The 17,936-nt window shown below is 37.7% G+C and overlaps 2 protein-coding genes across 3 annotated transcripts; both read right to left on the bottom strand.

The window, feature by feature from the left end:
- Positions 1-116: 116 nt before the first annotated feature.
- On the bottom strand, positions 117-10,827 carry LOC110466670 (phosphatidylinositol-glycan biosynthesis class W protein-like). Of its 2 annotated transcripts, XM_021523345.1 has the most exons (8): positions 10,618-10,704; positions 7,409-7,637; positions 6,332-6,736; positions 3,547-3,700; positions 2,035-2,288; positions 1,343-1,487; positions 605-680; positions 117-350 (listed from the first exon to the last, which is right to left on the bottom strand). In XM_021523345.1, exons 2-8 carry the CDS (start codon positions 7,441-7,443, stop codon positions 121-123), a joined length of 1,299 nt encoding a protein of 432 aa, XP_021379020.1. In that variant the 5' UTR covers positions 7,444-7,637; positions 10,618-10,704; the 3' UTR covers positions 117-120. The 2 variants fall into 2 exon arrangements, with proteins under 2 accessions (XP_021379020.1, XP_021379019.1); XM_021523344.1 differs by lacking the exon at positions 7,409-7,637 and having other exon boundaries at positions 10,618-10,827.
- Positions 10,828-11,329: 502 nt separating this feature from the next.
- Positions 11,330-16,075, bottom strand: LOC110466686 (hydroxysteroid dehydrogenase-like protein 2). Its single transcript, XM_021523365.1, has 7 exons — positions 15,968-16,075; positions 15,406-15,572; positions 13,385-13,598; positions 12,929-13,032; positions 12,580-12,681; positions 11,912-12,115; positions 11,330-11,462 (listed from the first exon to the last, which is right to left on the bottom strand). The coding sequence occupies exons 1-7, from the start codon at positions 15,982-15,984 to the stop codon at positions 11,392-11,394; spliced, it is 879 nt and encodes a 292-aa protein (XP_021379040.1). The 5' UTR covers positions 15,985-16,075; the 3' UTR covers positions 11,330-11,391.
- Positions 16,076-17,936: the final 1,861 nt, after the last annotated feature.

Raw genomic sequence — 17,936 nt, forward strand, 5'->3', positions numbered from 1 at the left:
GTTGGGGTAATTCATCACTTTCATGGACCTTTCTTTTGTGTATAAAGACAGTGTTCTTCTCTGAAAAATTTGAAAGAATTGGGATGAATATGTTACATAAAAACGAAATCTGCAACAACTTTACCAAAACTTTAATCTCACTCTCCTGACAAACAAATACACAGATATGGCTGACAGACAAGACATGTACAGTGTGAGGACTAGGAAGCTTGGCAACGGAGGCATGTGGATGGTTGCCATGGAGATGTTGACCAATCCAGTAAGGACATTGGACAGCAGGAAATAAAATAGACCGTTATAGTTGATAGCATTCAGGAGACCTCTAGTTGGCAAGGTCTGGATTGTCACACCTGAAATACAAAGATAAATGTCAAGTTTGGCACTGAACAAAAATTGTTATTGGATAAACAGGTCAGAGATTTGACTTGGATATGCTAATTTTTTCCGCTTAAGTAATGTTTGACAGTAACATGGATAATTGCTACTTTGGCGGACATATTTGTTAAAGGGTCAAAGTTTACACATTTTTGTACTGAAATTGGTGATTCCCAAATTAACTTAAAAATGAGAAAATCTGAAATTGATTTACACTTTGTACCCTGACCTGCTGATATTCTGAGGTACTCCACAATGAGATCCACCAACAACAGTGCAGACATGGTCTGTGTGGACAGTGCCAACTGTAAAACAATGGGTGTAAATGATGGCACAAATTTATTATCGCCTGTACGGTCAAAACATATCTATTTCAAAAAAAGAATTCACTGACATTTCTTCTCAAAAACTATTAATAAATCATAAGGAGATCTCTTGATCCATAAAATTGTTTAGTTTAAAAGATTAGATTATCAATAAGCCTACACAATTACAACATATATTCTCATGTGATGATAGAGTCGATACAAATTCCTCTCCAGAATTTGTTTGTCACCTTGTGGTCTTTTCTATGCAAAGGCTTAGTATATCTTGTAGTCTGTCTACACTGTCTATTTTTGTTACATGACATATTATTAAACCTTGAAATAGGGATTGCATTAAATCATTCAATTGAACAGGATATGTGTATTGAAAGTGGATTCCTTGCATTTCGAAGATGACATCACTGCAGCAAATAATAAGCATGGAAGTCGGTGCACGACTGTCATCAACGTATCGCTGAGCAATCCCCCGCCCCTCCCACAAACTATTAGAAAATGGTTAACAAGTTGGATCAGAGTTATTTATTCCTATTCATCTATTATTGTTTTTTTAGCTCAGGTGGTGGGACCAGGGTTCAAAATTGTATAACTGGATATGTTCTATACTCGACCTAAACCCGGCCTCTACAATAGATTATACTTACAATCCATAAAACATAGGTGAGGTTGGCAAATCTGCGTGACACTGGTTCTCCATAGGCCAAAGCCGATACACTATACAATCCCCAGAAAAACATGGATAGGACTGTCATGACGATTAACAGAGTCCGCCACGCTGACATTGTCCATCTGTAAGTTCAAAAACATTTGTAAAAAGTGAAATCTAACAAAAGAAAACTTTCTAACTTAATAACTATCTCCATTTACAATACACTGGATTTTGGGATACACAAGATCAATTTGATCTTCATATATAATGAAAGCTTTGTGCAAAATAAACACTGCACAGAAACAGATAGTGGTGTTCCGTTTAAATGACTTCGTCAACTATTGGTCTGTGAGGCCAATAAACTGATTAATTGACTACAAAATGAATGCTGGATTTTAGTAGAAACAATTGTGTGTTGATGATATGGAGTTTTCAGGAGTTAATCATGTTAGCCTGTCTCCTCATCAGATACTAATAAGAGTTAAGCAGCAGAGGTCAACTGGTATTTGTTTCCAGCTATGTTCACATCATTGACTTCATAAGATTTAAAACCTGCTCATGGCCACTTAGAACTAGTATAAATCACTGATTCAGTGTTTGAGGGGAGGTCATCTTTACATGGTATTGTTTTGTTTTTATTTAATTTGATTTCACCACATAACACCAATTATTTTTGTTAAAACTTGCCTTTCATATCTGAAAATAATTTTTCCTATTTCTGTTCCAAACACGTAGAGCGCAAAGTACCCAAGGCAGGAGAATATGCCCTCTCTATTGGCATTGAGCAGTCCCTCGCGGCCACCCTGTCCGTCCTCCCCCAGTAAAAGATAATCCTTCACTCCTCCATAATCCAGACTGTACTGATAGGCTGCCATTACACCTAGAGCACAAAGGCTCCACAGAAACTCAGGAACGTAGATGTAGAACAGTGTTGACATTATCTGTAACAATAACGTAAACAAATGAGTTTCATGAATGTCTATTGTGTTTTTATGATTTAATGGTACAGAGAAGAAGATATATTTGAAAAAGACCTGTATTATGTATTCAAATCCATATGTTCAGTTGACATTTGTACGACCAAGCTGACAATCTGAGTATATCAGGTTTCCGTAATTACCATAATACATAAGAGTCTATTCTTAAGTTTTACACCAATTTTAAACAGCCACTAATAAAGTCAACAACCTTAATTAAATATTGCTTGCTGGGTTTAACCACTGATGTGAACCATGAATAAATATAATCTATTTAATACACGTATATAAAAGTGCTTTTGACACAGTTTTTTTCTGCAAAGTGTTTATAATTAATGTGTAGCACGTTTATTTACTGTAAATTGAAGAGCTTACTGGTAAATTAATTGTATAGTGCTGATATATATTTATTATAAAGTCTTTATATATATCTTGCTATATTCATGGCCTAAAACAATATGCAAAATACGGACCATTTAGTTAAGATTATTGTCTATTAATGCTGTTATACAAAATTTAAACCTCATGATTTTTTTCCAGAAACAGAACAGACGAGAGGTTGACAAAAGTTTATTTTACATTTTGAGAATGAACTAATTAGAGTTGTATAACATGATGATGAAAACCAGCCATCATAAGCTAGGTTGGAGGTCCTTTTTCTACCATAACTTTCTATTAGCTATAGGCAACCAGGTATTTCCCTTGGTAACACACAATTCCTTTATCTGATAACAAAACAAAATGCTACAAATCATGACGTCACAATGGAATATGCTGGAAAAAAGCATTGTTGCCCGATATAATATTCAATAGCCTGGCTAACAAACTCACCTCCAGTTTGTTACATACATGGGGTAACATGAAATGTCTTATCACATTTTTGCATGTTTATGTCCGATGCTTCAGGGAAAATTTTTGTTTAACGAATGTGTATTAATTACATTTCATGTGGTATATGTATTTAATTATGATAAAGTTCTCTCAAGATTATGATTACCACTTCAAGTATCATGAAAATATTAAATTATGCATTATCATAAAACGTACGTGTTGAGTAAAATGTGAAACAAAGTCCATGCATTAATATTAGAAAAGGTCCTGTCGCAAAATTAAGAAAATAAAATAATCTAAAGTATTCAACGTCCATGACGGGACAATGCTTCACACATAAGGTCTTATAAAACTGATTAGCTTATGTTTCTTGGGTGCGGTCATAGTATACCTTCAAAGCAGCCAGCGTGATGAAGAAGTTCCAGTGTACACCATACTCGGACACATGTTCATGGTAGTTAGCTCCCTTTGTCAGGGCAAATCGCAGCAGCCCCAGAAACAGCAATGGTAAACAGGATATAAGGCAGTTCACTAGGCAACGAACCCTGTCAAGTGAAAGAGCACTTGGAGAATCACTACATAAACAGTAAAACCTTGTTATTTTTAACCAAGTAGCAAAAACAAATATAGAGAAGGGGCATTAAATTGGGGTTTTATTTCATATATTTACTATGAATTTGAGATACCTAGGTTATTTTCATTTATTAAGTTCCAGGCAGTTTAAAGGAACTAGTGGTGATCATGTGATTTATCTACATTAAAATGTACAGGTAAGCAAAGTTTTACCGACCTGTATGGAAAGCTTATATCTGGAAGTAGGCAACTGTAGACTATTCCCAGGAACTCATATTTAAATGTCATCTCATAGTGTGAAACCTGTCTTTAACAACACCTGACTTTAACGACAATCTGTCATATCACTAATGATCTTATAGCCACAAATTAAAAGACGTCTTGATTAAAAACAAGAGGCCCATGGGCCTTAACGGTCACCTGATATATTTATGCAGAGAGTTGATTTCGTTTTTAACATGAACAGAAATATTATTCAAAGTGACAAAAAACAATAAAACCACCTTATTCAATATCAAGCATACAGATTTCAGACTAAAAAGGATTTGAAACTAGCACCTCTGATTCTAAACAAGGAAAATGAAGAAATTTTAGCACACTGACTCCCTTGAGCCCCACCCTACAGCCCTTGGGGGTAGGGCTGGCTCAAAATTTTCAAAGTATCAAACTGTCAACTCAAGGTTATAATTCCAATCAAGTTATTAACATGTAATATTCAAAGTATCATTTGCCATTATAAACCATAATAAATTTTGGCCCCCCCCCCCCCTTCCCCAGGGGGTAAACGTGAGACCCTAGGGTCATAAACCTTAAGACCCTTCCATCTATGAAGAGTATTTGATTCTACCATATCTGGGTCTTGAGAAGAAGATTTTTGAAATTTCAGTCAATTCAACCCTTTTTGGCCCCACCCATCAGCCCCTGGGGGTCAGTCAGGGCTCATAGGTGCATACTATCAAACTGCTACCTAATACTGATAATGCTAACCCAAATTGAATTACTTCCAATGGAAATTAAACAAATGTTGGTCCAAAATGTGATTTCCCTATATAAACTATAGTAAAGTTTACCCCCTCCCCAGGGGGAAACGTGAGACCCCAGGGTCAAGAAATTCACAATTTCGGTAAAGCACCTTAAGACCCTTCCATCTATGAAGAGTATTTGATTCTACCATATCTGGGTCTTGAGAAGAAGATTTTTGAAATTTCAGTCAATTCAACCCTTTTTGGCCCCACCCATCAGCCCCTGGGGGTCAGTCAGGGCTCATAGGTGCATACTATCAAACTGCTACCTAATACTGATAATGCTAACCCAAATTGAATTACTTCCAATGGAAATTAAACAAATGTTGGTCCAAAATGTGATTTCCCTATATAAACTATAGTAAAGTTTACCCCCTCCCCAGGGGGAAACGTGAGACCCCAGGGTCAAGAAATTCACAATTTCAGTAAAGCACCTTAAGACCCTTCCATCTATGAAGAGTATTTGATTCTACCATATCTGGGTCTTGAGAAGAAGATTTTTGAAATTTTAGTCAATTTGACCCCTTTTGGCCCCGCCCCTCAGGCCCCTGGGGGTGTAGGACAAAACCGGCAACTATTTTTGTTGACCTTTGTCAATGGAAGGTCCCTGCAAAATTTCATTGAAATTGGTTCAGGGGTTTTGGAGAAGAAGTCAAAAATGTAAATTGTTTACGGACGCACGACGGACGACGACGGACAAAAGGCGATCGCAATAGGTCACTTGAGACTTTGTCTCAGGTGACCTAAAAAAAGTTTATATGTCATGTTCTTTATGTTTTTCTTTCATACTTTCCACTCATGAAGACTAAAAGGTTGTCAGTCATTGTCCTGTGAAACCTGAATTAACTGAAACCTGACTTTTAGAACATCATGTAAAATCCTACACAAAATTTTAAGGCTCCTTAAATAACTATTTCCAGGGGTGTTAATCAGATTTCAAGTTGAATGTACCAAACACGAAGAAGGTGGTTAATTTCAGTACATTTCATAACACCCCATTAACATTCTTCTAATCTTTTATGAAAATAGTTGGTGAAATTTCTGAAGGAAAACGGTATTTTTAGTGGCTACTGGCTACAAATGAAATCCCATGGGTTTCTTACACTTACAGACAAGCTGTCTTAACTTGCCAAATGAATGGACCCAAAAAAATGATTTGGTAAAGACGGGTTACACCTTACATTTGATATACAGACCTAGACGTATGCAACTGTAAACTCAATCTCAATAAAACTTTTCTATGCAAGAAATGGGAAATTTATTTCAACTTCATTCATGTAATTATACGACCATTTTTATTTTGTTAATCTTTGAAAAGAGTCTGACAAAACCAATATTGCAAATACGATATTTATATGCTACTTAAACTAAGATATTTTGATTTTGTTAATCATTGAAAATAATTTGATCAAGCCAATATATATACTGTATCAGGTATTGCAAGTACATGATTTTTTTCTATACGTTTGTATTTCAACCATGACATTTTGATTTTGTTATAATCTTGAAAAAGAATCTGACTTAGCCTATTCTGATATTAAGGTTTATTTATTTTCTACAGTGGAAAGGAAGAAGACTTACCCAGGGCTTCTGTACTTGCCACGGGCCTCTGGTGACACAATGGCATTGGAGATGACAAAAAGTCCGACCCCAGTATCCATGACACCCGTGCCATAGGTCTCTGCTTTACAGAACCGACGGGGGAAAATCACAAAGTCCACACCAAGAATGGAAATAGCAGTATAAACAAGCACATATGCTCGGAAATTGTTAATGAATGATAATTGGGGATCAATGTTTTTGTCACGTATCTCACTCCAACTGAGCCATTTGGTATTGAAGCGTCTTGAGTTGAGTTTTAATAAGACCCCCACCAAAGATAATGACAGGATGCAAAATAGACAAAGAAATATGTATTCATTCCAGAGTGTCAGGATGAGCTGAAGGGGAAGCACCAGGCATACATGATCAATGGCCACTGTGTACCTGAAACAAAATAATTCACAATGTGACTAAATAATAGGGGAAATGCTGAACTCAAAGATCGCAATTTGTAATACATGTAGTGTTCCAGCAAAAAATAAACTAAAATTATATCCAAAAAAAGAAAATAAGGAAAGGTAAAGTTTTATGACTGATATTTCTAATATTAGGAAATTTGTAAATAATATGCATACAACATTTCTAATGAAACTACAATTACAAGTACATGAACTGTTCGACTGTCTTCAGCGTATAATGATACATGCTCGGAAATCTTCAGATGATGAGAACATATCTGAAGCCTTTTATCATCTATATTGTTATAGTGAAATTAAAATCCTTGTGACAGGTTACTTTATTCACATTTACTATATATAATACCAGGTATAATGGGAGCAGGACGGCTGTCTCAATACATCAAACATAATGGCATAATATTATCTGAATATTCCTGAAAACCTGTACCTTATTACTTTATTTCAAAAGTATTTAGCAGCAATGAATGAGTTGAGTGATGTCTTTATATCAAACATACACATGGACTGTATATTCTATGTTCATGAGATCTTTCAACAAATTCTAGCTGATCGATCAGAAAGGAATTTTGTACTCTGCCCTTTTTCAGGATTGTTTATATAGTCCGATTCAGAACTTAAACCAAAATGTAGAACTTACCAATATATAACCAACTTCAACAGATTGAAGATCATGTCATGAGCAACAGACTTTATATCTGTTGTGGAACTAGACTGGGTCAATTGCCAGTGACCAGTTATAGCTCATTTGGTTTGAGTGTCTATGAGTTCAGAGGTCTAAGGTTCAAAATCTGGTCTGGCCGTGCATTTCTCTCTCCTGTTATAGTGGTGCCATGGGTTGTAAAAAGTGTTGTCTTTTGGGCAAAGACCTGGAAAAAGGAGGGAGGAATGTAGCGGAACTGGGCTGCTTAGCGAGTTGATACCCACACCTCAGTTGTACATAGCATTGTTTTTAGGGGTGACGACTAAGAAAAAGGAGGGAGGAATGAAGCAGAATTGGACTGGGCGATCAGTGACCAGGTAGCTCTTTTGCTTAGAATGTTCTTTCTAGAGTTTCTAGTTCACATGCCAGTCTGGCTGTGAATTTTCTCCCCTGTTACAAGTTCTAGATAACAAATAGCTGCGTCTGGTAATGTAAATATGTACAAATATGGAGATGTCTTTCCTATCTTAATGTCACCGGTTGCTCAGTTTTTTACATCAAAACTCGAACAAGTTGTTTATGTATATATTTTTCTTTACTAGCTCCGAGAAACCTACAATACAGGACAATACAATAAATATATTCACCCTCTCATATACATCCACTAAATTTACACAACTTCTGCACCAACCGAGGTACATTACCTCTGAATAAAGACCGCTATAAATATATTAATTGAAATAACAATGTTACAATCACACGATAGTTATTACATTAATACTGTTATATATACTGGGTATGATGTTCCTAGTATAACCTGCTACATGCTGGCGGCAATGTATCTTTACGTCCTCTATATATAGTCAATATATCAACACCTCTATCAGTCAATCTGGAGTACAGATCTGTCTCTCACGAGTCGGTTTGTAAGAATGACCACTGGGCAGCAAGTATTTACCCAGTAGCCAGAATATAGTGGCAGAAATACAGGGTGCTTTATTCATGCAAGGGGAAGGTTCAAGGTCTACGTCTTAAGTACAATTCAGTCAGAATGTTGAAACGGAACATAACAACACAGGTACATGCATTTCGAACTGATGACGTCACATACAGTTTACCACACACGTGTATACAGACAGTTGACAGCACTCTTTGTAATATATATATACACACACCATATATATATATCATATTATATATACAGGGTTACATTAATATAATGTGACCTTACATATTTTACATCGAAAGCTCAAAGGCGTGAGGACCGTCTTTGGGTACTCCATTGAAGTTGAAGTTGATACTAGACCGCAGAAGCCTGTTTTTGGGGTTAGGTGGGGGTATTTCTACTTCTACCGGTAAGTGACCACCATCATTAAGTTGACTATCCTGTCACTGTTATCGGTAGCTGCGACGAGATATTTCTTTTATATGTTGCGTTGGGGAAGAGGAGGCTGGGTATTAATATTAGTACTAAGGTGGGGGTAGAAGAGGGGGCTTTGATCTAAAGACTTTTTTCTTTATGGCCTAGGGAAGCTGTTTTCGGGTTCTTCTTCTTCTTTAAGTTACGGAGGCTACGTCAATTGTGACGTTTATGCCCTCAGGGGGTCCTATTGCAGAGGCGTGAAAAGGGGTTATTTACAGTGATTAGTTGGGGGGGGGGTTGTGATTTTTTGTGCAAGGTATAGATAAAAGATAAAACTGGGGTATGTTTTAGAGTGTGATGAGGGCTTCAAGGGCTGCATAGGGTAAGTGTGCCTTGAAGTCCTCTAGTGTTGTGCATTGTACTGCTGCTATGGGTAGGAGATTCCATTGTGTTATTGTGTGTGGAAAAAATGAATATTTGTAGGTGTCCTTTGTAGCAGATATGTGTTTGTATGCATGAGGGTGTGCATGTCTGGTTTGATGGTCTACCGGTGTGAGTATATGTGTTGGGTTTATGGCTACTGTTTGGTGTATAATTTTGTGAAAAAGGATAATTCTTGTGTGACAGCACCGTGTTTGTAGTGATGGCCATTGTAGTTTTTTAATCATTTCTGTTACGGAGCTAGTGTTGTGGTATCTGTTGTGTACGTAGCATGCTGTTCTTCGTTGTGTTTTTTCTATTTGTTTAATTTGGTTTGTGTTGTGTGGATCCCAAATGGAAGAGCAGTATTTAAGTTTTGGCCTAACTAGTGCTTTGTATGCGTGTTCTTTTATATGTGGTGAGTTTATTTTTAAGATGCGTTTTAGAAAACCTAGAGACCTATTGGCATTGGCTGTAATGTTGTTAATATGTTTGTCCCATCATAGGTTATTTTGTAATGTAAGGCCTAAATATTTGCTGGATTCTACTTGTGTAATGTGTAGTTGTGGAGTTTGTAGTCATAGTGTATTTTGTTGCGTTTCGGTGTAATGTTGAGTATGTTGCATTTGTCAGGGTGAAATTTCATTAGCCAGTCCATCTCCCATTGTCCTGTTGCTTCAAGGTCTTGTTGTAGTTTTAGTGTCTTCTTTGTTGTTTATCGTCTTGTATATGATGCCATCGTCTGCAAATAGTCTAAGTGTACTGTATTTCATGTATTCATGGAAGTCATTGATGTAGATGAGAAAGAGGATGGGGCCCAAACAGGTTTCTTGAGGGACTCCAGATGTTACTTTTATTTTGTCTGATTGTTTGACCTAGAGTACTACTGTTTTGGTGCGGAATGAGAGAAAGTCTGTACTCCATGCGTGTGTGTTCCCTGTTATCCCGTAGTATTTGAGTTTGTATTGTATTCGTTTGTGTGGGACTTTGTTGATCGCTTTGGCAAAGTCGGATCATAATGATGATGTCTGTCTGTTTGTTGATGTTGTTGTTTGATGCGAGATCATGTATGAATGTGGTGAGCTGTGTTTCACAGGATATGGAAGATCTAAAGCTGTGTTTACGTTGTAGGTCATATAATATGTTGTTGGTCTCCAGATGTGTCATTTTGGCGCTTGTTATGATGTGTTCCATGAGTTTGCATGTAATGCAGGTCTTGTACAATCTGATTAAAACCAGATGTTTGATTCCACTCCCGATACTCTACGTTCCGGTCAAAGGATCTTTGGTTTTAATCAGATTGGTTCTTGTAAGGAACGGAGAGATTTATCCTTCTATCCCTTTTGGTAACTAAGATGCCAACTCTTATAATGGGGATGGAAAAACATGAGTCCAGGCATTGTTATGAGTCATTGTCATTTACCATGTGAAACGAGGTGTCGTTTTCCACAGGAACGTCTGTACACAGACCCGAGCAAATACAGCGATTCCCGTCGCACAAAGAATAGAAGCCACTTCTGTCGATGTTGTACCAACATGGTCGCTAACGAACTGCTCGTGCAGCTCTTTATACGATGCATTTCTAGCCGACATTTCGATTATCCATTCAACTGGGGGGCTGACATTTTTTATTATGATGATCGTACTCTCCAAGACGCTCGAATTGATTATCAAATGGCGGGAAATTTAAATGCATTTTTATCGCACGTGGCGAGTTATGTTTACAGGATCTACATTGGAATAAAAAGGTATTGAGTGTATTATGATAAACTCGTAGTCATTCTTTCTTATTTTATCTTAAAATATTAAACTGCGATTTGATATTAAAATCCCACCTCGATGGTTGTAAGCACAGGGACATGATAATGTGTTACAGCACGGAATTGTTATCCAAGTCCGTGGTTACAGCTTTATGAGTTATTTTACCTGTTTTAGCAATTCGCAATTAGGGTTAAGATCGAATTCATTGAAAAGGGCCACCCCAATGCGTATGTATAAGATTCTTATCTTTTGAATTTATTTCGTTTTGAAAGAGTGAAATATAGCCGAAAATCAACGATAACAATTCTTTAACAAAGTCATAATTTTTGCATCATCTTTGTAGAGACACGCTATCATAAATAACTCAAATATAATTTGAATGTTCAGAAATTGGCGCTTTAATTTTGCATAAGAAAAGTCCAGCAGATTTATATCTCTAAGCAGGTTGTATTAGCTCTTGTCCCGGAATCTCGCCCTCCAGGAAGAAGTCCAGAGACAATTTTCCGCCTGCATGAATGAAAAACAAGAAAATATTTGAAAACATGATTGGCCGAGAAAGTGATTACGAGAGGTATCTTCGTAAAAGAAATATTCACCGTAAAACACCCCAAACAAATAATCGTTTCGACTGTGTTAGAGCAGCGACGTATATAACACATGGCTTGATACTTCTCTGGTTAGAGTGAACAAGAGCAGAAATATGTTTTTGCACGGGCTTAGATTTCCGTGGGTTTTTTTTACCAGTGATTCCCCTAACCTAGAATATACGAAAGCATGAAAAGGCGTTGGGATATCAATAATTTATTACTATTTAAGTAATAATGTAGTATGCATTCAAACGAATAAAAACAAAAAAAACTTGTACTGGTATATATAAATGAGATTTGACGGCGGCAGAGCGATGGTCTTGATTCTCCGGCCCCTCACTTTGCAACAATAATATGAGATAAACCTACCAGGTACACAGGAATATTTGCCAATGTCAGTCACTCCAGCATCACGGAGGATCTCGTCATCAATGGCGAAGTTCCCTGTATACGTTTTGCTGTCCTTTGTCAGAATAGTGTAGGCCGCGTCCGCCATGATCTCCGGCTTACGACACTCCCGGACAATCTCCTTGTTGTCCGCGCAGATCATCTGGACAGCCGCCGTGTATATGGCTGGGTAGAAAAACATGAACTGGACACCAATTACATTTTTCCTGGATACACCAGTCACATGAAAAGACTAAGAGCATTAACACGCCGTGTTAAGAACACTAGATTGACATTTCCAGTCTAAAAAATAAATGCACGAACATATCAAATAAATAAACCGAATTATAATGTGATGTCGGTTAATATTAAACATGATTATATTCTATGCTTAAAAATCGTCGATTCAAAACTCCGATAAAAATAGCTTCGATTTGACGTTAACATAATATAAGCAAACTGTGTAGATGGATGTCTGACCTATGAGTCGAAAGGCGTTAAGGGGATGTAGTCCATGATACCTGGTAACTTAAAGCTCCAAAATTAAACATAAACGAAGTACATTTTTTTTTTTAAATCGGAATTTAGAGAAAGCTGAATGCCACGACATTGATAAAGGAAACACGACTACTAAACTTAGTTGTACTGACCAGTTCGCGGCCAAAGGGCATTCACAGCCACGTGCTTGGACCGAAACTCCTCAGCCATCCCTAGGACACACATGGACATCCCATATTTGGCCATGGTGTAGGCTGTAAAATAGAGTATCAATACAACTTACTATGTACTATGCATAAAGATGTGGATATGTCCGCCAAACTAGACCATAGAGCCTTCAAAATGGCAGAAAAATATACTTATTGTATTTTAATTTGTCATGCTACATGAAGTCTTATTTTCTTTTGCGACGCAAGTACATTTTCTGTCATCCAGTATGCCCATGGGAGAAAAGTCAGCTATATCGAACTAGGATCGATATTTGACCTCAGATGAACTTACCAACGTGATCTTTGAACCACCGACTGTTGAGGTTGAGAGGGGGACTAATGTTGAGGATGTGGGGGTTGTCGCTTTTCATCAGGTAGGGGAGACACATCTTTGAACTGGAAATCATAAAAGTACCTTGATAGCAATAGCAGTATAATATACTAACATAAATGTTCTCTAACTTTATGTGATCCGATTTGAATCTCTTAAAATATGTTTACTAAATGAGACTTAATGTTTGCTTATCTTTCGTGATATTCTTGTGTTCAAAAACGATTTTAATGTCGCTGTGAATTTTCCGCATTTTGTTTCGCGATACCGAATTATCGAAATGTGGAAGGGGATCCATAGAATCTATAGCTGTTTTCAGATTTATTACGACTAAACATCGGCTCAGCTGATTTTTTTTCTTTTAATGGTATTTCTTTATTAACAAGCGGGTTAATTGGAAATGCCATAAATAGTTACCATAGAAACGTGCCCCGCACGTTGACTCCCATCATCAGGTCAAACTTCTTCATCTCAGTGTCCAGTGTTCCGGTCATGTTAATTGCACTGGCATTATTAACAAGGATGTCGATCCCTCCAAATTTAGCAACCGCCTTCTCCACAGCTGACTTTACTTGGTCCTCATACCGGATGTCCACCTGACACGCTAGATACGCCCCTCCAGCCTCCTCCACTGTCACATAAACAACACAAAAATTATCACAATCTCTAAAGCCTAATAATGATGTGATCAGAGAAACAACCCATCCAGAACAGTTTTTATTAATTTGATCCTTTCCTTTCATCAGTACAGTAGCCAATACCTATCATTAGGAAGATCTAGGCATCCTACTTACTGTTGTCATGGTTATCAGGCCTTTACTACACATAATTATTGCTATCATCATGACATCAAAAAACGCCCCTACACACTCTAGTGTTTCAAGTGGTTATCATGCCAAGCCCATATAAACACTATCAGGCCACGCCCCATCAATCTCTCATATTGAGGTTATTAGGCCACGCCCAAACACACTGTAATATTGAGGTTATAAGACCAAGCCCATAAACACTATCACTGAGGTTATCAGGCCACGCCCAAACACACTCTTATATTGAAGTTTTTAGGACACGCCCAAAATACGCACTTGTAACCTCAAAAGTGATCTGAAATAAAGCTACAGGCAAAATATCAGTATTTATGACTGTAAGTTATTACGCCACGCCCGAAAACACTATCACAGATGTTATCAGGCCACGCCCTAACAAACTCTTATATTGAAGTTATTATAGGCCACGCCCATAAACACTATCACTGAGTTATTCAGGCCACGCCAAAACAGGCTCTAATAATGAGGTTATTAGACCACGCCCATACAAAAACTGTCACTGAGGTTATCAGGCCACGCTATCACTGAGGTTATCAGGCCACGCCCTAACACTATCACTGAGGTTATCAGGTCATGCCCTAACACGTCCACTGAGGTTATTAGGTCACGCCCTAATACTATCAGTGAGGTTATCAGGCCACGCCCTAACACTATCACTGAGGTTATCATGTCACGCCTTAACACTATCACTGAGGTTATCAGGCCACGCCCTAATACTATCACTGAGGTTATCAGGCCACGCCCTAATACTATCACTGAGGTTATCAGGCCACGCCCAAACACTATCACTGAGGTTATTAGGTCACGCCCTAACACTATCACTGAGGTTATCAGGCCAGCCCTAACACATCCTAGTGAAGCAGACTTTTTTGTGTCGAAGACATGTAGGGCTCTTTTCGCGTATACGGTTCAATCGGTTTGTCTGTGTATAAAAGTAACATTTTCGGGTATAAGCAGTCTTGCAAGGCTTTGTCAAGGCTCGCCTGAAAGCAGCATCAGATTATTAAGTCCCAGTGCTGTATTTTATAAACAAACAACTCTTGTATAACCGGTTCAACCGTTTGGAACGCGATAAACGAATGCAGCCTATGACACTTTAAAAAGCCAAGTGTTTGCTCTTAATGTCATATATCTACGCTACACCTTTGGATTTCTCACGACATAGTCAAAAACTCACGGTTAGTTATTTGACTGGTTCCAGACAACAAACCAATTTCAAGGCTGATCAACAGAGGTACGTGTGATAGTCGGTCATCTTTACCGTTACGCTGCTGCAGTATTATCTTATTTTATTTTTAACCAAAACATCACTCTGAGATCACAGGTATGCAGCATTCCGTAAAAAGTTCCAGACTCGTCTGCACGCATCATCCGCGCAAGGTGTGTAATCCTTAATTTCCAAAGATGATACAATCTGCCAGTATATTAACAGTTGCATATTTTCTCGGAGTAGACACGAAATTATCGAAAAATTTCAAATCGCGAAAACTCGTACATTAGCAGTAGATTTGTAGTTAAATCGAAATCAACTTGCATTCAAATTCAATAAGTGAATTTTCATAACAGCAACGTTAAACATGTCGGATGATTAATATCTGTCGTGAGGCGTACCTTCCTTGGCTGCAGTGTAAATGGTGCCAGGTAGTTTGGGATGTGGCTCTGTCGTTTTTGCTGCTATGGCAACATTTGCTCCATCCCTTGCAGCCTTCAGGGCTATGGCTTTACCTATACCACGACTTGCCCCTGTGATGAACAGAGTCTTCCCTGCCAAGGTATTGCTGAAACGGAATCCGAACTATTTAATTATAACCTGATAATGTACGTTGATTAATGTATAACTCGACACTCCTTCCAAAAACCGTAATTTACATCAATTTCATATTCATATTTTGCATGTTGACAAATCAATATCATCTCGTCATCTGATTGGTTTCGACACGTCACGAGTTGATAATATTTAAGAAGTACAGTGCATAAAATATTGTTTTAAGGAAAAATAGAGCTATGAAATACAAACTTACAACTATAAGTATATAATACGAGCCGACTTTGAAAGGATAGTAAATATTTTCAGAATAAATAATGTATTAACGGATAATTATGTCTAAGCATCTTTTCGAATACTATAATCTGGTTATAACTGAAGTTCACACATATAAAAATAATGCAAAACCTGGATTGTGTAGACATTTCTGGCTCGTGACGGACGATCGGTATAGACTCCTAACTGCTACCTCAGTGGCTACCACGCTAGGTCACGCGTACTCTTACACATCATTTCTCTCTAACTCGTGCGACACGTGCGTAGACGGGAAATGGAAGGCCGGTACGCAATGTAAAATGCTAGATGCTAATTGTCAAATGATGTAAACTATCTTATAATGCCTACAGATTTGGATACATGTAGACGTTATATTAGTAGACAGCAATAAGTTATATCTTTTGGCTGTTTAGCATGAACTTAATTTCTTTCCTTTATAGCAAAAAAACCCCATATATACAATTTAAATACAAATGGAAAAGGGTCCGGAAACAAGTTACGTATAATTATACGAATTCCGTTTCCTAGGGGTATTTCATGAAAGAAAAAGAGAAAATTGACTCAAATAGCCCCGTTCGCACATCCTTTTAAAGGTTAGAACCAATATTTCATTATTGAATGTGTTTCCTTGCTTTCCCCGTATCCATAGTCCGTTCCAAATGTCCAGTAAAATGAGGATAAGAATGATCGATTTTGAATTCATGGTCCACCTCTGTTTCCGCTGTATGCAATCAGTGTGCGTCTGTTGCTCTTTGTTTGTTTGATTGTTTGCGTTATATCTATTGCGGTGCCGTGCAACATCGCAAACTTTTCGCAATGGTCCTAAATTGTTGCGATTTATATCACGCAATTTAACCAAATAGAGCTTTTATGTAAAACTGTATTTGTGTAGCGACTAGTAAATGGACTGTTCAAACATATAAATCATATGTTGCAAAGAAGGAGCGGGAGGTAGAAATATATCCGATCTGTGAAAAGCATGTGCATGTTTAACGCGGCTGCGCCTCGTGCTTTCCCCACCAACCCCCATATATTACTTTTTTTTCAAATTTCAGTTACCATGGTACACATTTATCCTACCCCGACATTTTTTATCTTGATCAAAAGATCTGACAGACTATAGATCTTCTGCAGTCAGGGTCGTTCCTTCCCACACATCATTTTTTTTTACCACATGACTTTGTTCTCAGAGGTACGTCTCAGAGGTCAATCCCACTCGAGGTACGTCTCAGAGGTCAATCCCGCTCGAGGTACGTCTCAGAGGTCAATCCTGCTCGAGGTACCGCTCGAGGTACGTCTCAGAGGTCAATCCCGCTCGAGGTACGTCTCAGAGGTCAACCCCGCTCGTTTTTATTTCCTGAGTTTGTTCACTCATCGTGGACACAAACTAATTGTTGTCTGTCAAGCTTCAAACTCGGCATAACCATTTTATACTAAGTTGATGCTGTTGTGTATAAGATATAGTAAGCATCATATAGTGCCACGAATGAACAGCACCACTAAACGTCGATAGTGGATAAAACTTTATAGAAAGAACAAATAATTTGATTTCTGTTTCTTTGTCAGCTTTTTTCATTATCGAACCTTCTTACTCGTTTGTGTTAAATTACACGTTTACCCGAGAGCGGAACCCAAGGTTTCCACAACTGGATGATTGCTCCATGCCAGGGGAAAAAATCGATCATGTTTCCCCCGTACAAGATGCATCTTAATTTGCCGAAAGGAGTGTTTCTTTTTCAGAAATTCTGATATAGTATGGATACTTCTCTTTGATTTACTGTGACGTCATCAACGGAATACTGCGGATGAAACTGAGGAATCCAATTTGTTTTCCTTCATTTGTTTTCCTTCCAGTTAAACAAGAAGTACAAAGCCCCCATTTCTCACATGTTCTTTATGGTCTTGTGAAACAAATCTACCCACACTTGTTCTTAAGATGTTTTAACATGTTTGACTCTGCTGATCTGACCAGAATGAGGGTCAACCTACAGACAGTGCTAATGTCATCAAAGAAAAGTTACCAACAGACCAAATATAGAGGTCCCTTACTATTTTTTCTATTTGATTTATTGTATAATAAAAAAACATGAATTTCTGTATT

Source organism: Mizuhopecten yessoensis, unplaced genomic scaffold (genome assembly GCF_002113885.1).
Source record: "Mizuhopecten yessoensis strain PY_sf001 unplaced genomic scaffold, ASM211388v2 scaffold11141, whole genome shotgun sequence".
In the NCBI taxonomy this organism is placed as follows: Eukaryota; Metazoa; Mollusca; class Bivalvia; order Pectinida; family Pectinidae; genus Mizuhopecten; species Mizuhopecten yessoensis.

What these genes read in the sequence shown, in the direction of transcription:
- LOC110466670 (XM_021523344.1), bottom strand. Translation starts at nt 10,787, where the DNA reads ATGTCGGCTAGAAATGCATCGTATAAAGAGCTGCACGAGCAGTTCGTT. An exon ending in ATTATTTTCAGATATGAAAG is followed by an intron (nt 1,488 to 2,034) that starts GCAAGTTTTAAC and finishes TTGAACTTACAG; the next exon opens with ATGGACAATGTCAGCGTGGC. An exon ending in TCACCTATGTTTTATGGATT is followed by an intron (nt 681 to 1,342) that starts GTAAGTATAATC and finishes ATTGTTTTACAG; the next exon opens with TTGGCACTGTCCACACAGAC.
- LOC110466686 (XM_021523365.1), bottom strand. An exon ending in GTGCGGGGCACGTTTCTATG is followed by an intron (nt 13,033 to 13,384) that starts GTAACTATTTAT and finishes TATGATTTCCAG; the next exon opens with TTCAAAGATGTGTCTCCCCT. An exon ending in TGCCCTTTGGCCGCGAACTG is followed by an intron (nt 12,116 to 12,579) that starts GTCAGTACAACT and finishes TTTTCTACCCAG; the next exon opens with CCATATACACGGCGGCTGTC.